This window comes from Sciurus vulgaris, assembly GCF_902686455.1.
Source record: "Sciurus vulgaris genome assembly, chromosome: 1".
In the NCBI taxonomy this organism is placed as follows: Eukaryota; Metazoa; Chordata; class Mammalia; order Rodentia; family Sciuridae; genus Sciurus; species Sciurus vulgaris.
In genome coordinates, this window is record NC_136461.1 from 55,625,436 (window position 1) to 55,651,244 (window position 25,809).

Here is a 25,809-nt window from a genome sequence, read left to right on the forward strand (position 1 = left end):
TTTCTTTTTTTTTTTTTTATCTCTTGTGGTCCTGGGGAATTGAACCCAGGGCCTTGTGCTTTCGAGGCAAGCACTCTACCAACTGAACTATATCCCCAACCCTCCAACTTACTTTTAAAAGTGTAAATCATAAGTCATCCATTCTCTTCGGACACCCTAGGTTCAAACCACACAAAAATAGTTCCAAATATCCTCTGAACTCTCTAAAATCAAGACTACTCAATCATGGGCTGAAACTTCAAATTTTTAAAACATACATACATAAAGTGAAGAAAAACTAGATGCCTGGTGAGTTTAAAGTGGCCTGATTAATTCCCAAGGAGCCCTTGTTAGAACCAATGTTTCCATTTATCCAATGTTTGGTACCCTGGCGCCATTATACACAGGGTGATGCATAGTGCTGAGATTGGGGCTGGAAGAATACTACTCATGAATTGAAAGAAAGACTCCTGTGAATGCAGGAGTAACTCTCTGAGAAATCAAATTTAAGAAAGGGCATATATGAAAGTTTAAAATCCAGAAACAAACCCCTTTTTATTTGTGTGGTCTCCAAGATCCAGAGTTGTCCATGAGTGATTTTGAATTCACCTCCATTTCTTGCAGTTCTCTCTAGTTCTTGTCTTAGGAAATAAGGCAAAGTTGATCTTTCCTGCACCCCTCACAGGAAACGGGGGTGATTCAGTCTTCTTTATGTTACCCTTACCGTCTACAGAGCTGAATGGGCTAGAGGGTACTTGCCTCTAAGAACAGAGCACCTGCAGTGGGTGGTACTACCCTCTGGAAGAATCAAAAGATTGATAGTATTTTATTACTCTTATAAAGAATCTACATAACTCTATGAGTAATAGCGTTATCAGTTCAGTGGTTGAGAAAATTAATAAGAAAAAGTGACTCCTCATTTATCTGGCATATGTGAAGAATGAGTGAAAATATCCTCAAGATATTAAAACTTACAACTTTAAGTTAATATAATGTTGAGAAATGCTAGTTGTATTTTTGCTAATACATGCTGAAATAAGCACATAGCTGTTAGTGAATTTAGGACAATAATTTCAATATTTTTGATAAAAATTTTTGAAATGGACCATGTTTTCTGTTACCTTCCTAACTAAGACAATGCAACTCAAATTGTAGTCTTCACTTCTCTTGCACATGCAGTCTACAGTATAGTAGAGAGAGTAAGAGGGTTCTCCTTCTAGGAACCAAACCCTTAGAGCCACACACACAAATTGCCTTAAAAGGTCATGAGGAGTGGCCTGTTTTTTGTATGTCCTTCCACAGTCACAGGGGGCTTTCCATCTCACCATCAATTCACAGGGACCCACCCAGGCTGTTGCCTCTCCCTGGGCTCTTTAAAGAGGAAATTGGGAGGAAGCCACTTTCCCACCCAAACTTTTATGAAATAGGTTTTCATTCTGCCAAGAATTGGGGAATTGTTTGAAAGCACAGCTCCTGTTATTAGATCTAGGAAAAACAAATGTCCTTTTGTCTTCTCTTGGAATTGTCTTGATAATGACAATTCTGTCCCCTTGGTTTGATTTATGACTATTCAAGGAAGAGGACAGATGCGTGTCTTTTTCAAGGCAGGGTGAGAGGGGTTGTTCTGGTCAAACTTTACCCGGTAAGGCAAGTTGGTCTGTTTCAATGGGGGCACCTGTTTTATACCCAAGTGTAGAGAGAGACAAGGTTGCTCCACAGCATTCAATCTACCAAGGATGGTGCGTGCCTGTGGAAGGCGTCTCCCTGAGCACACCTATGCAGTAGGGGCTTCCCCGTGACCTCTGCGGGTAACTGTTGTCATCTTCTCTGCTTCAAAACCAACTCCTTCAACCCCCCCATCAGCTGGACAGCAAGATCTGGGATGTTTACTATTGACTTCCCCATTCCATACAGAAATTCTTGATCCCTAAAGTACAACATTTTAAGCTTCTCAAATCATTTCTTTGTAATGGGATTTGCGTATTTGGGGGCCCATCCAAAGGGATGGCTTGAGAGCTTTACACACTATAATAATATTCAGACTCTGTCTGTGAAGGGCTGACAGATTTGGCTCCATGGAAATGTTATAGGCCAGAGCAATGACTAAATAGACTCCATTTTGCTCTGAGACCCCATGTTATATAGGAAATGCTTTTCCCATGGGAATGCCCCACCTCTGTACCCATCAACACTTGCTTAGTATGACATGTTTGGCATCACAGAATGGCAATTCTTATATAATGAAAAATTGTTCTCTTTTTGATTTTTATTTGTCCTAAACAATGTGCCATGTCAACAGTGATGTCAACAGTGATTGTCTAGGTGTTAGTAACCATTCTTTAATTTGTACCTAAAATTTGTACCTAAGTTTTTTGACCCACTGCCCCCTTCTGTTAATGATTTTGGATCTCACAATATTAGTTTGTAGTTTTTTTGTTTGTTTGTTTTTGTTTTGTGGTACTGGAGATTGAACCCAGGGCCTTATGCATACAAGGCAAGTACCCTACCTACTGAGCTATATCCCCAGCCCTAGTTTGTAGTTTTGAATCATAGCAACAGACAATAATGATTGAGGTACTGACTCATGGTATAAAAACCCCTGCAACCCCATGGTTGGGGCTGTTCTCCCAATAACCATTTTTGGGGTATTGTGTGAGGCAGTCAGCTGGCTGGCTAATAAAGACTCTCAAATTTGGACTTCTCAGTGGTGATCTGTCTGTTCTTAAGTTGCACCCCATAACATGTCCCCTACTAAAATCACTTCAAAGAAACAATAATTTTTTTTTTTCAATATTGGGGATAGAACCCAGGGGCACCCTACCCCTGAGCTATATCCACAGTCCTTTAATTATTATTATTTTAAATTTTGAGACAGGGTCTTGCTAAGTTACCAAGACTGGCCTCAAACTTGAGATCCTTCTGCCTCAGCCTCCCAAGTAGCTGGGATTATAGGTTGGTGGTACCATGTCAGGCTAAAGAAATGATGATTTAAGCAATGCAAGCACAAATTCAGGATGAGTTTCCAAGACCTCTTCTCTAACCAGATTACCAGCACTAAACCAGGCTTATTTAAAAAGGGTAGAGTCTCCATATCATTTCCTAAAATAAATGTGGTAGGTTTCCCACCTCTATTTAGAGCTAGGGATTTACTAAATTTCGGGGATTCAACAGGCCATTCCTTTTTTGCCTTATTATCTTTTCCCTGCTGACATGGATTCTGAGGCAAGACAGACACCACCAGGCCTGCTCCCCTAGGGCTAGATCACTATTGCTAGGCAACAGCCTAATCTTCCTGATCTTGGTGTCCAGCTGTTCTTAAACTGGGAAAGCCTAATCAACACACTTCAAGGAGCCCTGTTATGGTCTGAATGTTTGTGTCCCTTCAAAATTCATACATTGAAATATATTCCCCAATGTTTTGGTGGTATTAAGAGGTAGGGCCTTTGGGAGCTGACTCAGTAGTGAGCATGGACCTCCTGTGAATGGGATTAGTGTTTTTATAAAAGAGGCTTGAAGGAGCTTGTTTGTTGCTTATGTCAGGCAAGAACATATAGAAGGCACTCTCTTTTAAGAAGAGAAGGAGCCCTCACCAAACTCCAGATTTGCTGGCACCATGATCTTGAACTTCCCAACCTCAAACACTTAGCAATGAATTTTTATTAAGTATGTTTAAGTCTATTGATGTGATGAATTACATTTATTGATTTCCATACATTGAAACAGCCCTGCATGAAGCAGGGGTGGGCCCTGAGTGTAATGGCAGCGCCTTGGCCTTGCGTCCATCTTTACTGCTCTCTTGGACCTGTCACAAAGGAGTCCTGCCGCTACTGCTGTCCCATTCCTCCTGTGGCCCCAGGAGCTAGAGAAAAACTGCCAGCAGATGACCAAGATTCCCTGTAACTGATAATGTTGGAAATCAGCTCTGCAATGTGCTTCGGCATTCACTTGTCAAAAACAAATAAGATGCAAGTTCTTCAATCCCAGATTATGAAAACAGTACTTGGAAAACTGAAAACTACCTAAATGATTGTCTTTGGTTGGGCCGTGTTCTTAGCGAGCAGAAGCCTTGGCCAGGGTCTGCTGTTGACTCTGGAGGAGCACATAGCCCACCTGCTGTGGACTAGAAGTGCCACTATTACCATAGGTAATTCCTGTATCTGCCGAGATGACAGTGGAGGAAAGACAGTGTTGACACTCACCAGCAACAAGCTGAGAACAGTACAGTCCCCACTGCGGACACAAGGAGCCAAACCCGGGACCCTGTTCGACTTCCGAGGAGGGGCCAAGGACCACATGAGCCAAGGAGAAAAAAACAAAATGTAGATGGGCTAGTGCTGGACACACTAGCAGTAATAAGGACCCTTGTAGATAATGATCAGGAACCTCCTTATTCAATGATTACATTACACGAAATGGCAGAAACAGGTCCTGCAAGCATTGGTTTACTTAGTCCAGGAATACTGGAATATTTGCTACAGTGTCTGAAGTTGCAGTCCCACCCTACAGTCATGCTATTTGCACTCATCGTACTGGAAAAGTTTGCACAGACAAGAGAAAATAAATTGACATCTCTGAATCCAGTATTAGTGACCCGCTTATCACATTGAAGTCCTGGGCTGATGATCCTGATTATCTGAAACGTCAAGTTGGTTTCTGTGCCCAGTGGAGCTTAGACAATCTCTTTTTAAAAGAAGGTAGACAGCTGACCTATGAGAAAGTGGACTTGAGTAGCATTAGGGCCATGCTGAATAGCAATGACGTCAGTGAGTACCTGAAGATCTCACCTCATGGCTTGGAGGCTTGCTGTGATGCCTCCTCTTTTGAAAGTGTGTGTTGCACCTTTTGTGTGGATGCTGGAGTGTGGTACTATGAAGTAACAGTGGTCACTTCTGGTGTCATGTAGATTGGCTGGGCCACTCGAGACAGCAAATTTCTCAATCATGAAGGATATGGCATTGGGGACGATGAATACTCCTGTGCATACGATGGCTGTAGGCAGCTGATTTGGTATAACGCCAGAAGCAAGCCGCATGTCCACCCATGCTGGAAAGAAGGAGACACAGTGGGATTTCTGTTAGACTTGAATGAAAAACAAATGATCTTCTTTTAAAATGGCAACCAGCTGCCTCCTGAGAAGCAAGTCTTTTCATCTACTGTATCTGGATTTTTTGCTGCAGCTAGTTTCATGTCATATCAGCAATGTGAGTTCAATTTTGGAGCAAAACCTTTCAAATACCCACCATCTATGAAATTTAGCACTTTTAATGACTACGCCTTCCTAACAGCTGAAGAGAAAATCATTCTGCCAAGGCACAGGCGTCTTGCTCTATTGAAGCAAGTCAGCATCCGAGAAAACTGCTGCTCCCTTTGCTGTGATGAGGTAGCAGATCCACAACTGAAGCCACGTGGACACGGCGACCTGTGCATGGATTGTGCCTTGCAACTGGAGACCTGCCCATTGTGTCGTAAAGAAATAGTGTCTAGAGTCAGACAGATTTCTCATATTTCATGACATATGTGAAGAGACATCACGGGCTTATTTCTACCCAATTCCAGCCAATATTGAAAAGAAAAACAAAGAGAAAAAAAAAAAAGAAAAGAAACAGCCCTGCATCCCTGGAACGAACCCCCCTTCATCACCGTGCACTATTTTTTTAATATGTTTCTATATGTGATTTACCAGGATTTTATTAAGAATTTTTGCATCTATGTTCATCAGGGATATTGGTCTGAAGTTTTCTTTCCTTGATGTGTCTTTGTCTGATTTTGGTATCAGGGTGATACTAGTTTCATAGAATGAGTTTGGAAGGGTTCCCTCCTTTTCTATTCCATGGAATAATTCGAGGATGTTGGTGTAAGTTCTTTGAAGGTCTTGTAGAACTCTGCTGAGAATCTGTCTGGTCCTGGGCTTCTCTCTTTTTTTTAAATTTATTTTTAGATGTTGATAGACATTTATTTTATTCATTTATTTATATGTGGTGCTGAGAATTGAACCCAGTGCCTCATACATGCAAGCAAGCACTCTACCACTGAGCCACAACTCCAGCCCCAGTCCTGGGCCTTTCTTTCTTTCTTTTTTTTTCTGGGCTTTTCTTGATTGGTAGACTTTTGATGGCATCTTCAATTTCACTGCTTGAAATTTAAATTTTTTATGTTCTCCTAATTCAATTTAGTTAGATCATATGTGTCTAGAAACATGGCAACATCTTCAAACTAAAATGCAAGAAGTAAAATCAAGAATCAATAAATGAAATGGTATCAAACTAAAAAGCTTCTTCTCAGCAAAGGAAACAATCAAGAATGTGAAGAATGGGAGAAAATCTTTACCATATGCACCTCAGATACAGCATTAATCTCTGGGATATACAAAGAATTAAAAAAATTTAACACCAAAATAATAACAACAACAACAATAATAATGACCCAATCAATAAATGGGCTAAGGAACTGAACAGGTGCTTCACAGAAGAAGAAATATGAATGGTCAAAAAATACATGAAAAAATGTTCAATATTTCTAGTAATTAGAGAAATGCAAATCAAAACTACACTGAGATAACATCTCATCCCAGTCATAACGGCATTATCAAGAATATAAGCAACAATAAATGTTGGTGAGGATGTGGGGGGAAAGGTTCACTCTTACATTGCTGGTGGGAATACAAATTAGTGCAGCCACTCTGGAAAGCAGTATGGAGATTCCTCAGAACACTTGAAATGGAACAACCATTTAACCCAGCTATCCCACTCCTTGGTTTATATCCAAAGGCCTTAAAATCAGCATACTAGTGACACAGCCACATCAATGTTCACAGCAGCTCAATTCACAACAGCCAAGCTGTGGAACTAACCTAAGTGCGTACAGATGAATGGATAAATAAAAAGTGGTATATATACACAATGGAATATTATTCAGCCTTAAAGAAGAATGAAATTATGTCATTTGCTGGTAAATGGATGGAACTAGAGACTGTCACGCTAAGTGAAATAAGTCGGTCCCAAAAAATCAAAGTCAGGATGTTTTCTCTGATATATGGATGCTAACTCACAACAGGGGAGGGGAAGATTAGAAGTTTCTTGGACTAGACAAAAGGGAATGAAGAGAAGTGAGAGAGGATGGGAGTAGAAAAGACAGTACAATGAATCAAACATAACTTTCCTATCCTTACATGTGAATACCTGACCAATGAAACTCCACATCATATACAACCACAATAATGGAATGTTAATTGGAACAAGGTATACTTATTCTATGTATGTAAAACATGTCAAAGTACACTCTACTGTCATGTATAACTAGAAAGAACAACAAAAAAGAAAGGTAAATTTATAGAAAAGCATAGTCACACAATTCTATTTTACCTTTAAGTTTCCCAAAGTGGATTTTTTAAAAGTTGCATAAAAATCTAAATATTGCATTGCAATATATGTATTTGTTCTGATGATGTTCTATACTCAAAATATACTTACTGATTTATTTTCCATGCACTTTATACTTTAGTCACTCTTTTCCAAGTTGAAATAATTTTGAAAATAAAATGGAGTGTTATTTATAATTATACTGGGGCAAGTTTAAATTGGGTTGTCCTGAGCAAACTCAGATGAGGGCCCTGCCTATGGGGAGAAAGTCAACACAAAGGGTCATGAAGAATTTTAATTAGCAAATGAAATGACACTAATAACATGAGATTTTATATAGTGATCCACATTATTCATGACTTCTATAGTAACAACTCTGCTTACTAGGTAACATTTATTTGTAAACCCCAGATGGATATTCATGGCACTTTGATGTGGTGACTTTTCACAGACATGTGAAAAATTTAAGGCTTAATGTAAAAGTTCCAAGATAAGGTGAACTAAGTCAATGCTGTGTCTTCTTATTTTAGCTGTCATACTGCACACAAGTGTTCTTTTAAAGGTCTATTTAGAGTAATCTCTTTCGCGTTTTTGTGTTTTTTAAAATTTTAAAAAATTGGTTCTTATTGTTATGCATGACGGTAGAATGAACTATGATACTTCATACATAAATGGAGTATAGTTTCTCATTCTTCTGGTCGTACATAATATAGAGTTACATAGGTCATGTAGTCATATATGTACATAGGGTAATAATGTCTGTTTCACTCTACCATCCTTCTTACCCCCGTACTCCCTCCCTTCCCTTCACTCCCCTCTACCTAATCTAAAGTAACTCTATTCTTCCCTAGCACCCTTCCCTCTTATTGTGAATTAGCATCTCTTCATGTCAGAGAAAATATTTGGCCTTTGGTTTTTTGGGATCGGCTTGTTTCTCTTAGCATAATATTCTCCAGCTCCTTCCATTTACCAGCAAATGCCAGAATTTCATTCTTCACTAAGACTGAGTAATATTCCAATGTGTATATGTAGCACATTTTCTTTATCCATTCATCCGTATGTACCTAGGTTGGTTCCATAGCTTGGTTGTTGTGAATTGAGCCGCTGTAAACATTGATGTGGCTGTGTCACTATAGTATGCGGATTTTAAGGCCTTGGGGTATAAACCAAGGAGTGGGATAGCTGGGTCAAATGGTGGTTCCATCCCAGTTTTCTATGGAATCTCTAAACTGCTCTCCAGAGTGACTGAACCAATTTGCAGTCCACTAGCAATGTATGAATGTACCTTTTTCCCCATATCCTTGCCAACATTTAATGTTGCTTGTATTGTTGGTAATTGCCATTCTGACTGGAGTGAGATAAAAATCTTAAAGTAGTTTTTTTTTTTGTTTTTTTGTTTTTGTTTTTTTTTTATTGTAAACAAATGGGATACATGTTGTTTCTCTGCTTGTACATGGCGTAAAGGCATACCATTTGTGTAATCATAAATTTACATAGAGCAATGTTGTTTGATTCATTCTGTTATTTTTTCCCTTCCCCCCACCCCTCCCACCCCTCTTTACCCTCTATACAGTAGTTCCTTCCTCTATACTTGCCCCCCTCCATAACCCTAACTCTAACCCTTCCCTCCCCCCCATTATGTGTCATCCTCCACTTATCAGCGATATCATTCTTCCTTTGGCTTTTTGAGATCGGCCTATCTCACTTAGCATGATACATTTCTCTAATTGCTAGAGATACTTTTTTATATATTTGTAGATCTATTGTATTTCTTCTTTTGTGAAGTGTCTGTTCAGTGCCTTAGCTCATTTATTGATTGGGTTATTTGCTTCTTTGGTGTTTTTTTGAGTTCTTTATACATCCTGGAGATTAGTGCTGTATCTGAAGTGAATGTGGTAAAGATTTTCTCCCATTCTCTCTCTTCATGTTATTGATATTTTTCTTTGCTGAGATGAAGCTTTTTAGTTTGAATTCATCCCATTTATTGATTCTTAATTTTACTTCTTGTATTTTAGGAGTCTTGTTAAGGAAGTCAGATCCTAGGCCAACATGATGAAGATTTGGGCCTACTTTTTCTTCTATTAGTCACAGGGTCTCTGTTCTAGTGCCTGTCTTTGATCCACTTTGAATTGAGTTTTGTGAAGGGTGAAAGACAGAGGTTTAATTTCATTTTGTTACATGTGGATTTCCGATTTTCCAGCACTATTTGTTGAAAAGGTTATCTTTTCTCCAGTGAAAGGTTTTGGCCTCTTTGTCTAGTATGAGATAATTCTATTTATGTAGATTTGTTTCTATGTCTTCTGTTCTGTACTCTTGGTCTATGTGTGTGTTTTTTTTTTTTTTTTTTTTTTTCAGCAAAATAAAATTCCGGTTTATTGTTGGACAACATTGTTTCACACATACATCAAACAGGCCAAAAAAATAAACAGCAACTTCATAGACAAAAAAAGGAAAAAAAAAAAAAAAAGAAACCTTTTTATCTTTGGCCTTTTTAACCATCTCATACAAACCAACTACTTATAGTACAGCTAAAGTACATACACAAAAAAAGTTACTGGAATGCTCGGAATAAGATTGTTTTTTTGTTGTTGTTTTTGCTTTTTTTACAAGGTTTTTTTTTCTCCTTTGAGATTATAATGAACATGGTCACACCACAAGTAAAGTCAGAAGTAGGACAGAGAACGCTCCAAAGGCTGGTTTGGTCATCCGAGATCATTAAAAATGGCTGACCCCTAACAATATGTACAAAAATATAAAATGTAAATAAAAAATACAAACAAATTTTCCTTTTTTAAAGTACTTTTAAGAAAAAAAGCAGGGCCTTGGAAGTTTTGGTTCTTTTTTTTTTCCTCCCCTGTTGCAAATTCACGTTGTGGTTTTGGTTGGGTGGTGGAGAGCGCGTGTCATCTGCGGGTGGCACTGCCCGCGGTGGGTGGCGGGCGGGCCTCTCTACTCGAAGGTGACCACGTTTAGATTCTGAGACGGGAAGTGGAGGGTGAATGGTCACGGCGGCCTTTTATTTTTAGTTTAACTTTTCCTTTTTTGCTGTCTAGTCATCCTCATCGGTCTTCTGCTTCTTGGTATCAACATCATCATCCTCGTCATCTTCAGCTGCCCGTTTGCCTGTAGCTGCCTCAGCCTCCTCATCTTCGTCTCCATCCTCTTCCTCGCCATCACCTTCCTCCTCCTCCTCCTCCTCCTCTTCCTCACCACCCTCTTCCTCTTCTTCATCTACCTCATTGTCAGCCTCCTGCTCCCCATTTTCCTCATTAGCATTCCCATTAGCAGGGGCATCTCTTCCATTCTCTGCCTCCTCCACAACTTCCTTCTTCTCCTTTAAGTCCTTGGTGGTGATCTCGGAGCTGGTGTCCACGGCCGCGTCTGACATGGTGGGGCACGCCGGTGAGCCGATGCAGTGGGTTAAAGAGGAAACGAGAGTTCAGGGACTCTGGCGACAAAGCTGCCGGAGTCCGCGGCGGCGGAGGAGGCGCGCGGCGGAGGTGGTTGCGGCGAGCGAGGAGCTGAACCCAGGAACAATGCAAAGATGGCTTTTCAGAGCAGCCAGTGGGGGCTATGTGTGTGTTTTGATGCCAATACCATGCTGTTTTTGTTACTTTTGCTCTGTAGTGTAGTTTAAGGTCTGGTTTTGTGATGCCTCTTGCTTCACTCTTTTTGTTAAGGATTGCTTTGGCTATTCTGAGTCTCTTATTTTTCCAAATGAATTTCATGATTGCTTTTTCTATTTCCATGAAGAATGACATTGGGATTTTAATAGGAATTACATTTAATCTGTATAATGTTTTTGGTAGTATAGCCATTTTTACACTATTAATTCTGCCTATCCAAGAACATGGGAGATCTTTCCATCTTCTAAGATTTTCATTAATTTCTTTCTTCAGTGATCCATAGTTTTCATTGTAGAGGTCTTTCACCTCTTTTGTTAGATTAATTCCCGAGTATTTTATTTTATTTTTTGAGGCTATCGTGAATTGTGAATTGAGCGAATGAACTGGTTTTCCATAGAAATGCATTAGATTTATGTGTATTGATTTTATATCCTGCTACTTTGCTGAATTCATTTATTAGTTCTAGAAGTTTTCTGGTGGAATTCTTTGGATCCTCTAAATATAGAATCATATCATCAGCAAATAGTGATAGCTTGAGTTCTTCTTTTCCTACTCATATCCCTTTAATTTCTTTGGTCTGTCTAATTTCTCTGGCTAGCGTTTCAAAAACAATGTTGAATAGAAATGGTGAAAGAAGGCATCTCTGCCTTGTTCCAGTTTTTAGAGGGAATGCTTTCAGTTTTTCTCCATTTGGAATGATGTTGTCCTTGGGCTTAGCATAGATAGTCTTTATAATGTTGAGGTATGTTCCTACTATCTTTATTTTTTCTAGTGTTTTGAGCATGAAGGGATGCTGTATTTTATCGTGCTTTTTCTGCATCTATTGAAATAATCATATGATTCTTAACTTTAAGACTATTGATGCAATGAATTACATTTATTGATTTCTGAATGTTGACTCAACCTTGTATCCCTGGGATGAACCCTATTTGATCATTGTGCACTATTTTCTAAATATGTTTTTTATATATGATCTGCCAGAATTTTGCTAAGAACTTTTGCATCTGTGCTCATCAGGGATCTTGGTCTGAAGTTTTCTTTCCTCGATGTGTCTTTATCTGCTTTTGTTGTCAGGGTGATGCTAACTTATCATAGAATGCGTTTGGAAGGGTTCCCTTCTATTTCATGGAATGCTTTGACGAGCATTGGTATTAGTTCTTCTTTGAAGGTCTTGTAGAATTCAGCTGAGAATCCATCTAGTCCTGGGCTTTTCTTGATTGTTAGGCTTTTGATGGCATTTTCTAATTCATTACTTGAAATTGATCTGTTTAAATCACATATGTGTTCCTGATTTGGTTTTGGTAGGTCATATGTCTCTAGAAATTTGTCCAGGTCTTTAGGATTTTCTATTTTATTGGAGCATAATTTTTCAAATTGTTTTCTGATTACAGTCTGTATTTCATTAGCATACACTGTGTTGTTTTCTTTTTCTTTTTTTAATTCATTTTTATTGTAAACAAATGGGATACATCTTGTTTCTCTGTTTGTACATGAAGTAGAGGCATACCGTTTGTGTAATCACACATTTACCTAGGGTAATAGTTTTTGATTCATTGTTATTTTTTTCTTCCCCCCCACCCCTCCCACCCCTGTTATCCCTCTATACAGTCCCTCCTTCCTCCATTCTTGCCCCCCTCCCAACCCCCATTATGTGTCATCATCGGCTTATCAGTGAGTGTTTCCTTTTTCATCACATATTTTAGTAATTTTAGTTTTCTCTCTCCTTCTCTTTGTTAGTGTGGCTAAGGGTTTATCAATTTTATTTATTTTTTTTCAAAGAACCAACTTTTTGTTTTGTCAATTTTTTCAATTGCTTCTTTTGTTTCAATTTTATTGATTTCAGTTCTGATTTTAATTATTTCCTGTCTTCTACTATTTTTGGTGTTGATTTGTTCTTTTTCTAGGGCTTCCAGATGTAACGTTAAGTCATTTATTTGTTGACTTTTTATTATTTTAATAAATGAGCTCAATGCAATGAACTTTCCTCTTAGGACTGCCTTCATAGTGTCCCAGAGACTTTGGTATATTGTATTGGTATTCTCATTTACCTCTAAGTACTTTTTTATTTCATCCTTGATTTCTTCTACTATCCATTCATCATTCAATAGTGTATTATTTAGTCTCCAGGTGTTCGAGTAGCTTCTATTTTTTTATTGTTGATTTCTAATTTCATTCCATCATGATCTGATAGAATGTGTATTATCTCCATTTCTTTTTTAACTAAAATTTGCTTTGTGGCATAATACATGGTCCATTTCAGATAAGGATCCCTGTGCTGCTGAGAAGAAAGTGTATTCACTCATTGATGGATCAAATATTCAATATATGTCTGTTAAGTCCAAATTATTGATTGTAGTATTTAGTTCTATAGTTTCTTTATCTAGTTTTTGTTTGAAAGATCTCTCCAGTAGTGAGAGAGTGTGTTAAAGTCACCCAGTACTACTTTTGTTGTGGTGTATTTGATTCTTGATATTGAGATGGGTTTGTTTGATGAACATAGATGCTCTATTGTTTGGGGCATAAGTATTTACAATTGTTATATCTTGCTGATGTGTAATTCCCTTAAGCAATATGAAAATATGAAATGTCCTTCTTTGTCCCTTCTGATTAACTTTGATTTGAAGTCCACTTTATCTGAAATGAGGGTGGAAACCCCTGCTTGTTTTCACAATCCATATGAGTGATATGTTTTTTCCCATTCTTTCACCTTCAGTTTGAATGTCTTTGCTTTTGAGGTGAGTCTCTTGGAGACAGCATATTGTTGGGTCTTTTTTTAAAATCCAATATGTCAGTGTATATCTTTTGATTGATGAGTTTAGACCATTAACATTCAGGGTTATTATTGAGATTTGTATTCCTGGTCATTTTGGTTTATTTCTGGTTTTTAATTTGACTTAGTTTCTTCTTTGATTGACTATTCATTTAGTATAGTTTCTCCCTTTGCTGGTTTTCTTTTCTTTTCTTTTTTTTTCACTTTATCCTCATGGAATATTTTGTTGAGAATGTTCTGTAGTACTGGCTTTCTAGTTGTGAATTCTTTTAACTTTTGTTTCTCATAGAAGGTTTTTATTTCATCTTCAAATCTGAAGCTTAATTTTGCTGGATATAAAATTCTTGGTTGGCATCCCTTTTCTTTTAGAAGTTGAAATATATTATTCTAGGACCTCCTAGCTTTGAGGGTCTGGGCTGAAAAATCAGTTGAGATCTGAATTGGTTTCCTCTTATACATAATTTTTTTCTCTTGCAGTCTGTAAGATTCTATCCTTCTTCTATATGTTAGTCATTCTCATTATAATGTGCCTTAGTGTGGGTCTGCTGTAATTTTGTACATTTGGGATCCTGTAAGCCTCTTATATTTTATTTTCCATTTCATTCTTTTTTTTTTTTTTTTTTTTTTGTGGGGGGGGAGCTGGGGATCGAACCCAGGACCATGTGCTTACAAGGCAAGCACTCTACGGACTGAGCTATCTCTCCAGCCCCCTTCCATTTCATTCTTTAGGTTTGGGAAATTTTCTGATATTATGTCATTGTACATTCCTTTGGTTTATATCTCTGTTCCTTTATCTATTCCAATAGATCTTAAATTTGGTCTTTTCATGTTATTCCATAATCCTTGGAAGTTCTGTTCATGGTTTCTTACCATCTTCACTGTGTGGTCAACTTCATTTTCAAGATTATATATTTTGTCTTCATTGCCTGAGGTTCTGTTGTCCAAGTGGTCTAGTCTGTTGGTGATGTTTTCCATTGAATTTATAATTTGATTTATTGATTTCATTATTTGGGGATTTGTACTTTTTTTAAGAGTCTCTACCTATTTATTGAAGTGATTTTTCACTCCCTGTATTTTCTCTTTTATTTCACTCCTTATACTGTCCTTTACTTTGCAGATCAGTTTAACTATGTACATTATAAACTCCTTCTCTGACATTTCTTCTACTGTTATTGGAGCATCTTGGGTTGTTTGGGTGTTTTGTTCCCTTGTTTTTTCATGTTGTTTGTGTGATTTCCCATCTCTCAGTATGGATCTGAGGCAGTACAGATTCTTCCCTGTAGACTTAGAGTATCTCTGAAGGTTTCTAGTACCTTGCCTTTAAGGGGAAGACCAATATTAACAGCATTCAATGTGATCCATATACGGCCTTAAATCTAGTAGCTCCAAGTAAGACATCTACAGTTTTCTCAAAATAAATAAAAATCGTGATTTCAATTTTTGTCTACAATATAAACAGGAAATTTGCTTAAAGGGTTTACAATTTCAAATGGTGGATAGAGAGAACAGAAGTGGTGTAGGATGTGATGTTCATGAAAGAAGAGGAGAGAAGTTAGAGGTAAAAATTTATAGGAAGAATGGGAGAGGAATTGAAAGAGATTGACTGTTAGCAGGAGAAAAGATAGGAAGAATCTAGGGAAACATGTGAGAGGAAAAATATATACAAAGATATATAATGAAAAATATGAGAATACACAACCATACTGTGAAATACTGTTCATATATCAGTCTTCAATAAACTGATGCATGAAAAATATTTGGTTTCAAATATAGTAGAGATGTTAAAGAGGGAAAAAAATCTCCATGGAAAATTGAACAATTGTTTCAATTGGTGTTCAAAAGTTTCTCAGCTTCCCTTCTGCACTGATAGGTGGGGTTGTCTGATGGTATGTCCAGGCTGGTGGGTGTCAGACCAGCTGGTTGGGTAAGCTGATAGCAAGATGCCCTCACGTTCCCTTCCAACCTTCCTACCTGATATAGCCAGTCCCTTCCGTCCGTCCCTGGGCACTTTAGGACTTGTGGAGCTGGGGAGAGCCTGGCTTTCTCCTGTGCTCCCCCTGAGGGCAAAATGCCCCCTCTCTCTGACTTTTCATGGGATTGCCAGTCCCAGATTGGCTCATGCAGACCCAGTCACTATCCCATAGATCTGCATTTCAGATACTCCAGTGTGGGCCACACTACAGTCCAAGATCTTAATGCTGTTCCAACTTGCAGAGAGACCACCAGGGATATGCTCACACAAAGGAGAGACCCTGAAAAGAAGTAGCAAAATGGTAGCCACAAGCACTCCCAGCAGGAAGACCTCAGGTGCAGCCAAACATGCAGGAACCCTAACACTGGACCTCCAGGCCCTGGCTTGTGACCCCAGACAGAGGATGCCACATCCTGAGATGGCAGTGGTGGGTTTGCAGTGGCAGTGGTGAGTTGGAAGCAGCCGGGCAGCAGCAACATCAGAGGCACCTGTAGAAGAGACCTCTGGGCGATGGCAGCCATATTTTTGTGCTTTTTGCTGGTGATTTTGCTTTTCAAATGCACTCAAATACAGCCCTATAATGCTGTCTCATTTTCCTACGTGTAGGAAAGCTACCATGCACCTTACAGAGAGAATGGGTGTGTTACATAAGCCTCATTCAGGCATGAATTACAGTACTGCTGACCGTGAATTCAATGTTAATGAATCAACAACATATATTGTCCAAAGGTATCTTTAAACAGAAATACACCTAAAACAAGGGATGTATGTTGATCAACTGATGAAAAAATGAGCAAGGACTCATAGGACCAAAAAAATGAAAATGATGATTTGGGCTTAAAATTTTTGCTCTCAAAAGACATTGTTAAGGAAATGAAAAGACAAGTCACAGAAGAGAAAATATTTGCATGACACATATCTGGTTAATAACTGTTTTCCAAAATATACAAAGAACTCTCCTAATTCTATTAAAAAATCAACCAAATAAAAATTGGTACATCATTTGACACATAGTTTATCAAAGGAGAGATATGTATAGCAAACAAACACATAAAAAGAGTCTTAGAAACAGCACCAGCTCCATTTTGTAAGAAATTCCTGATTTGCAGTGAGCTCTCCATCAACCTCATCTCCACTGTCCAAATTACAGCAAGATTAGCCTCTCTGTCATTTTCTATATCATGCTAAGTGAAATAAGCCAATCCCCCAAAACCAAAGGCCAAATGTTTTCCTTGATAAGTGGATGATGATATATAATAGGAGTGGAGAGTGAGAGAATAATGGAGGAACTTTAAATTACATATAGAGACATGAGAGGGGGGAGGGGTCAGGGGTATGAAAGATGGTGGAATGAGACAGACATCATTACCCTATGTACCTGCATGATTACACAAATGATATGAATCTACATTGTGCACAACCATAGAAACGAAAAGATGTACCCCATTTGCGTACAGAGAATCAAAATGCAGTCTGTAAAAATTAAGAAAAAATTTTTTTTCTAACTCACTGCAATCTCCTTTCTACCTCCAATTCTTTTAGGAAACTGTACTCAGAAATTGAACATTGCCGAGTCCAATACTTCTTTTTAGTTCTTATCCTTTTTAACCTCTGACCTTTTGGTGCTGGCCGCATACTCCTTGGATCTCTTCCTCTTGTCCTTTAAAAGTCAATACTTTCTGGTTTCAGTCACCAGCTCCGTTCTCTTATCACCGTGTGTTGTCTCTGACTTCTCTTATCCTCATCTTAATTTCATTACTGTCAACATGCTCAAATCTTCCAAATGTAGGTCTTCAGCTCAAACTCCCTTCCCACGTTTGCCAGTGTGTATGGTGGCCTCCAGCTCTCTCTGCACAGGCTGTAAGCTTCTCAAGATCAACATGCCTGAAAACAAATTCATTCTCTTCCTTTTGTGTGCTCAATTAATGTCACTATTTGATGACTAAAAATAGCCACCTGAGTTGTTCTGGCTGCTCCTGGATCCCTAGTTCTAGGGCTCACGGTTCCCTTGTTGATCACCATGGCCCCCATGCCATCTGCCTCCACGTGGCTCTTGTTTTGAGTCACATCCCCAGCCCTATTTTGTATTTTATTTAGAGACAGGGTCTCACAGAGTTGCTTAGCATCTCTTTTTGCTGAGGCTGGCTTTGAACTCGCAATTCTCCTGTCTCAGTTTCCTGAGCTGCTGGGATTACAGCAGGCATATGCCACTGTGACCAGCTATCCAAGTCCTTTGTAAAATTTTATTTTATTTTATTTATTTATTTTTGTGTGTGTGTGGTTCTGGGGATTGAACCCAGGGCCTTGTGCTTGACAGGCAAGCACTCTATGAACTGAGTTATATCTCCAGCCCTAAACTTTTATTTTGAGACAGGATCTCACTAAGTTACTGAGTTTGGCCTCTAACCTGAGATCCTCCTGCATCAGCCTCCTGAGTAGCTGGGATTACAACCTTGTGACACCGGGCCCTGCTAGGGACTCTTCATCTTTAATCAGTTCTCCATAGAGTAATTAGAATTATCTTTCTAAAGCCCCATCTGACCATGCTATTTCTCTGGGTAACAAGCTTTGTTACTTCTTCTTAACCTTCAGAATAGCGTTTAAACTGTTTAATAGAAACACAAAATCATTTCATGCTGCCACTGACCTAATTTTCCAGTTTAAATCCTATTCTCCTAACCCTGGAGAAACAACTAGCCCATGGTCAGGTAGCCTCATCACTTGTGCTCTCTGTTTCCCTATATCTCCTCTTTTATGGCTTGGAAAATAGTAACTAATCATGAAATCCCAACTGACACCCATTTCTACTGGGTGGTCTTCAAAGGCACCCTTATCCATATGCTTCAGTGGTTTTTCAATCTGACTGCTTATTGCAATCTTCTGGGGGGCTTTGAAAAAACAACCATGCTCAGCCTCTACCCACAGAAATTCCGGTTTTATTGTCCAGAATGAGTCTGAACGTAGGAATGTTTTAAATGTTCCCCTACAGTGATCTCATGTACAGGGTTCTAAAGACGAAAATTGGAAAGACAGCATGGAGTTTCTCACTTCAAGAGAGTTATTGTAGAGAAAATAAGTGAACGGATTTTAATTTGCTGAGAGCCATCTATGAGCCATGTGTGTAAATTGATAGGCAGGGAAGTTGCTGTCTTGGGAACCCCCAGGGGGAAATCCCCTGGTCTGAGACCGCCCACCTCATGCTGGCACCCTGTTCTGCTCACCTCTCAAGTTTTAAGCACAGCCTCCCTGAGATGGGTGTAGCTTGCCAAATGCCAATCCACCTATTTACTGCAAGACCCCTTTCGCACCAAGAAACAAGCACCAAAATAAAACTCCTTCCACCAAAAACTTATCCCTGCCTTTGATAAATTAAGTAAAGACTTGAGGCCTTTTTCAGTTGTTCAGTTTCAGTTCCTATCAGGACTGGAAGATCCATCAGATGCTCTGCTTTTTAAGTCTAACTTTTGGCTTTGTCTCTAATCTTTTACCAATTATTTCAGACTCTTTCTATTTTCTAAGGTGGTTCACACCTCCTGAGCAGGAACCTGCTCTGTCCTCTGTCCGGGTACTGACTGCTCTCTCAGTCATTTACAACAGAAGTGGGTACATAAAGTTTAAAAAAAAAAAATTGCATGTAAAACAGATTGAGGAATTGGAAGAAAAGGTCTGACCAGAAAGGACTCCAGTGAGGCCTCCAAAAAAATCAACCAAATATTTGGTAAATATTTATTTGCTATGGAATCCTGTCAAATTATGAGCAATGATTCAAAGGTATTGATTTTTAAGTGAATCACCAGTAACAATAGAGCAAAGGAGCTTCTGTGTCGTTAATGGCCACTGAAGGCATTTTGGATAAGACACCCAAAGCACAAACAACAAAAGCAAAAACAAATAAGTGGAACTACACCAAACTGAAAAACTGCTGTGCAGCAAAGGAAACGATTAGCAAAATGAAAAAACAATGTGTGGAATTGGAGAAAATTATTGCAAACCATTTTTCTGGTAAGGGACTGATATCCAAAATATCCAAAGAACTCAAACAAATCAGTAGCAAACAAAACGAATAATCCACTTTCAAAAATGGGCAAGTGGTAACAAAATGGCATGGTATTGGCATCAATACAAACAGGTAGACCAATGGTACAGAATAGAAGACACAGAGACAAGCCTACATAAATACGGTTATCTCATACTAGACAAAGGTGCCAAAAACTTTTACTGGAGAAAAGATAGCCTATTCAACACATAGTGCTGGAAAAATTGGAAATCCATATGTAACAAAATGAAATTAAACCCCTATCTCTCACCCTGTACGAAATTCAACTCAAAGTGGATCAAAGATTTAGGCACCAAGCCGGGAGCAGTGGTGTACACCTGTAATCCCAGCAACTTGGGAGGCTGAGGCAGGAGGATCTTGAGTTCAAAGTCAGCCTCAGCAACTTAGGGAGGCACTTAGCAACTCAGTGAGACCCTGTTCTAAGTAAAATATATATATCTAAAAAGGGCTAGGGATGTGGCTCAGTGGTTAAGTACCCCTGGGTTCAATTCCTGGTGCCAAAAAAAAAAAAAAGACTTAAGAGCCTAGTAGAAGAAATAGTAGACCTCAAATCTTCACCAGGTCAGCTTAGGATCTGACTTCCTTAACAAGACCCCTAAAGCGCAAGAATTAAAATCAAGAATCAATGAAAGGAATAGATTCAAACTAAAAAGCTTCTCAACAAAGGCAACAATCAATAGAATGAAAAGAGAGCCTACGGAATGGAAGAAAATCTTTACCACATGCACCTCAGATAGAGCATTGATCTCCAGCATATATAAAGAACTCAAAAAACTTATCACCAAAAAAAAAAAAAACCCAATCAATAAATGGGCAAAGGAATTGAACAGACATTTCACAGAAGAAATACAATCAATCAACAAATGTTCAACATCTCTAACAATTAGAGAAATTCAAATCAAAACTAAGATTTTATCTCACTCCAGTCAGAATGGCAATTATCAGCAATACAAGCAATAATAAATGTTGGCGAGGATGTGAGGGAAAAGGTACACTCATACCATGCTGGTGGGAATGCAAATTGGTGCAACCATTATGGAAAGCAGTATGGAGATTCCTCAGAAAACTTGGAATGGAACCACCATTTGACCCAGCTATCCCACTCCTTGGCTTATACCCAAAGGACTTAAAATCAGCATATTACAGTGACATGGTCATGTCAAGGTTTATAGCAGTTCAACTCACAATAGCAAAACTATGGAACCAATCCAGATGTTCTTCAACAGATGAATGGATTAAAAAACTGTGATATATTTACACAATGGAATATTATTTAGCCTTAAATAAGAATAAAATTACAGCATTTACTGGTAAATGGATGGAGTTAGAGAATATCATGCTAAGTGAAATAAGCCAATCCCAGAAAACCAAATGCCAAATGTTTTCTTAGATATGCAGATGTTAATTCACAATAAGGGCTAGGGAAGAATAGAGTTACTTTGGATTAGGCAGAGGGGAGTGAAGGCAGGGTAGAGGGTATGGGGGAAGGAAGGACAGTAGAATGAATCAGACATTACTACCCTGTGTGCATATATGACTACCTGACTGGTGTGATTCTACATCATGTACAACCAGAAGAACAAGAAGTTATACTCCATTTATGTATGATGTGTCAAAGTACATTCTACTGTCACATATAATTAATTAGAACAAATTTTAAAAAGAAAGAAAAAAATACAAATAATTCCCCCCCAAAAGTGGGCAAATGGACTGCTGGACTGCATAGATGTTTTTCTGAAGAAGTCATGACCTATGGATTGGCAATGAAGGTGTAGCTCAGTGATAGATAGTCAGCATGCTCAAGGACCTGAGTTTAATTCCCAGCAACACATACACGCACGCACACACACACACACACAGACACACACGAATGATGAAGGACAAAGTGTGAATAGTTCCATGGAAAGGTTCTCATGACATTAATCATCAGACAATATCAATCAGGAGCACAATGAGATATTATCTCCTACCTGTTAGAATGGGTATTATCAAAAAGACCAGAGATATCAAGTACTGGTGAGGGTGCAGAGGAAAGGAAATCCTTACCCACTGTCGATGGGAATGTAAAGGGGTGCTATCATAATGAAGAACAGTATGGAAGTTTGCAAGAACACTAAAAATAGAACTAACATATGTCCCAGAAACCCCTCCTCTGGGCATGTGCCCAAAAAGAAATGAAATCAGCTCTACAGAGATATCTGCACCCCTGTGATCATTGCAGCAGTACTCACAACAGCCAAGGTGTGGCCCAGTGACGGATGAACAGATAAAGAAATTGTGTTGTGTGTGTGTGTGTGTGTGTGTGTGTGTGTGCGTGTGTGTGTACAGATATTATTCAGTCCTTTAAAAAAGGAGCTTCTTGCCAGGCACAGTGGCACACACCTATAATCCCAGCAGCTCAGGAAGCTGAGGCAGGAGGATCACAAGTTCAAAGCCAGCCTCAGCAACTTAGCGAGGCCTTCAGGAACCTGTCTCAAAGTAAAAATATAAAAAGCATTGGGGATGTGGCTGGGGATGTGGTTAAGTTCCCCTGGGTTCAATCCCCAGTTCTAAAAAAAAAAAAAAGGAAGGAAGCTTCTCCATTTGTGATAACATGAATGAACTCCTAGGACATGGTAAGTGAAATAAGTCAGACAAAGACAGATCAGATAAATAGTGCACGATCTCACTTATATCTGGAATCTAAAAGTGGTGAATTCATAGAAACAAAGTAGAAAGGTGGTTATTAGAGGCAGAGGAGGCAGGAAGGAGAGATACCCGTTAAAGGGAACAAAACTTTCAGTTTTAAGATGAATAACCTAAGGGGATCTAATACAGAGCATGGTGACTATAATTAACAATTCTGAATTGTATGCTTAAAATTTGCTTATGTATTTTCACCACAAAACAAAAGCTAGTTATGTGAGGTAATACAAGTGTTAACTAACTTAATTGTGACAACCATTTCACAAAATATATGTATATTAAATCATTTTGTACACTCTAAAATACAGAATCTTATTTGTCAATTTTACCTTGAAGCTAGAAAATTTATATAAAGAACATTTTATAATTAATATCAAATGCTCATTAAAAATTAAAACCAAGTATCATAATTACAATGTCAATAATTTTGACAGATTAAGCACATATATATGTTATACTTCTTAGATGAGACAAATAATTTTAAATCAAGGTGAAAAAAAAAAGTACTGACAAAGCAGCTCACTTTCAGTAATCTGGGTTTTCCCAAATAGTGACATGAGAGCCAGTCATTTCAAAATGGACAGCTTGAGTTCCTCTTCAAGAATCAGAAATGTAGGTCAGGGCTCTGCTGACTTTCCCATTTGTCTCAGAGCTGAAGATCTGAAGTGATCACTGACAGGCAAGTGGTGGGGAAAGAAGACAAACAGCCCAAGACAGCAGCAGGCCAGCTCTGAAGTGGAAGTATGTGCTTCACACAGGTGGAGAGGTGAAGAGACATCGATAATCCAAATGCTTAAAGGTAGCCCTATTTCCTTCTGGAAATGCACAGAAGGAAATATACTTTCTTTTATAAATTGTCATGTTATGCTGGTTCTGTAATGTTGTTTGACATCGCATCACTTTTTAATTACTAATATTCATATATTCTATTAGGTAAGTAGTTAACTTCTAACTAGGAATGTTTAGGTCTTCTGTTGCCTCTTATTTATCAAGAAAAGATCTATGGCTAACATATTGTGAAAGGGATTTCTACGCTCCTAAGCCATTAGAGTACTTGTTCTTAAAAATGTTATCAGATATTTTATGCTTTTTGATGAGCCATGCTGCATTGTGCTTTGAAGTTGTTGTTTCACATGTAAGACTCAAGTTTCACTAAACAGATAAAAATATAGTCCCTGAATAATGTTGATTTTTGAGTAAATGAATTATCCAATAATGTAAACTGGTTAACATTACTCGGGCTGTGAACTAATGGAAGTCTGGTATTTCCATAGCTTGTTTCTTTTGAGCTGTGCAGATGGAAAGCTCTGTGAGTTTAACTGGTGGTAGGCACATCTACCTTTGATTCATTTCATTTTTCTTCATCTCATATCCTTTTTCTCTGAAGTTCTGAGATTTTCTTGACTTTTCCCATGTCGTACTCATCAAAGACTGATATTTCTAGAGCATGATAAGTTCATAACTCTAGTCAGAAGAAGAATTCATCGTCAGAAATTAGAGCAGAAAGAAGAACTGTCTAATGCAAGACTAGATTAGGAGCAACTGTCTTTTAATGAGGGTGAAAGGCCCTCCTAAAATAATTCATAGTGATTTATTTTTATTTGTGGATGAACCTTTATTTATTTATATGCAATGCTGAGAATCGAACCCAGGGCCTCACACATGCTAGGCAAGCGTTCTACCATTGAACCACAACCCCAGCCCTCAGAGTGATTTTGGAAGGGCATCAAATTCCATTCTTTGACTTTCCTCCTCCACATCTTACTGTGCTCCTCACACACTATACATAATGTGTATTTGCTCTGTTTCTTCCTTCCCTTCCTTTCACTCTTTCCTTCCTCTTCCCTTCCTCTTTTTCCTTCCAATCAGAGGGTCCCATCAGAGACAATAATGGCTAGGAAAATATAAAGCTTTCTTATTTCATTAAAATATTACAATTTAAACATTTTTCATATTTTTTCCAGAGAGAGACAAACGGCTTTTTCCTGCTTTTGGGCATGTATCAGGTCATAATTCAATTGGACGTGGTGATAGCTCTCCATGTACTCTTCAGCTGGTGCCATGGAGGTACAGTATTTGGCATATCTTTATTCAACAAATAGATTCTTGGGTTATTGTAATGTTCAATCATTATGCCAGGCTCTCTGAAGAATATGAAAATTATCACATTAGGAAAATTATATGTACATAAAAATTACTTGGAACAAAATAAAAGTGGTCTAATCTTCCTCCAAGTACAGGACTTCAACTATCCCTGATGAATTGTCTCTTAAGTGCTATTAAGTAGGAAGCTATTACTTTGAGTGAGCATATTCTATCTTTTTGATTGTAATATATTATTTTATTGTAACTGTTACATGACTGATCAAGTGTTTGGATTTAATTCAACTCTATGAACCATTTCTTGACTGTCACCATGTGCCAGGCACTTGGGGTAATCTTTCATTCCTCACAAAACTGTGCAGTTCTACTATGTGCTATTATTATTCCTATCTCCTAAACAAAACAAACTTCTGGTCTTATTCAGGAGAACAGAGTTCTGTGACACAGGCATAGGTGATCTTGTGGAATTCAAGAAGGGGATCTTCAGAAGTTTAACAGGGCAATAGTTAGCACTTCGGAGTTTCTCTTTGGAATAATAGTGTCTTGGGCAGGTGGCAAGGATTCAATTACTGGGAGACAACACCAAGGCAGAGTTCTTGACCTTGAGTGAAGTTTTGCTGACTAGATTATTCAGAGCAATGACCTCATCTATACGGTGGGACACAATTATGTTGGAGCTATAGATGCAACCTCATCAACAGAACTAACTCCCTCCCACCCAGCAGGATGATATTAGACACTTCCACAGTCATACTGATAGCTATCTTAGAAAGTTTAGGGGAGATAAGATACCTGCTCTTTCCCAGCTTCTTGAAATAGCAAATGAGATGTAGGACTTTTGTTTATACATTCAAGTGATAAATAAAGAACATAGAGAACATTTTTCTGTTTTCCACTCAAATGTCGTTAACTCCTCTAATCGAATAACCTTATTTAAAAAATGTTTTTTGTATGACTTATACAATCTATGTTAACTTCTATGGATCAATGGCTTCTTTTTTTTTTTCTTTCCATATACTGAAAAACGATTGACTTACTAATTCACTCCTGAAAGTTGCGAAATCCAATGGTCCAGTGTTTCTGGATTTTTCCTTTCTTCCAATTTTGAAAACCAGGGCATCTGGTCAAACTGAAATCTTTAACACTTTTGACACTTTTTAATGTATTCTCAAAATGGTTTCGTGGTAGTGTTCACCTATTTCTTTAAGGTGCTAAAGATGTGCTTTGTCTAAGCTTGAATTGTTAAAAATTCTTTAAAG

At 38.3% G+C, this 25,809-nt stretch overlaps 2 protein-coding genes and 1 pseudogene across 3 annotated transcripts in view; 2 read left to right on the top strand and 1 right to left on the bottom strand.

Annotated features, from left to right (window-relative positions):
* Positions 1-3,721: 3,721 nt before the first annotated feature.
* LOC306658870 (RING finger and SPRY domain-containing protein 1-like) lies at positions 3,722-5,567 on the top strand (annotated as a pseudogene). Its single transcript has one exon. The product of its transcript is annotated as an RING finger and SPRY domain-containing protein 1-like (transcript).
* Positions 5,568-10,118: 4,551 nt separating this feature from the next.
* On the bottom strand, positions 10,119-10,902 carry LOC306666519 (uncharacterized protein). Its single transcript, XM_079148662.1, has one exon. It carries the CDS (start codon positions 10,723-10,725, stop codon positions 10,387-10,389), a length of 339 nt encoding a protein of 112 aa, XP_079004788.1. The 5' UTR covers positions 10,726-10,902; the 3' UTR covers positions 10,119-10,386.
* Positions 10,903-23,101: 12,199 nt separating this feature from the next.
* The window catches only part of IL23R (interleukin 23 receptor), a 72,670-nt gene continuing 69,962 nt past the window's right edge, over positions 23,102-25,809 (top strand). Inside the window, exons 1-2 of the mRNA XM_079134028.1 lie at positions 23,102-23,246; positions 24,412-24,514. Coding sequence (XP_078990154.1) covers positions 24,445-24,514 — 70 coding nt within the window. The 5' untranslated portion in view covers positions 23,102-23,246; positions 24,412-24,444. The remainder of the gene's footprint in view (positions 23,247-24,411; positions 24,515-25,809) is intronic.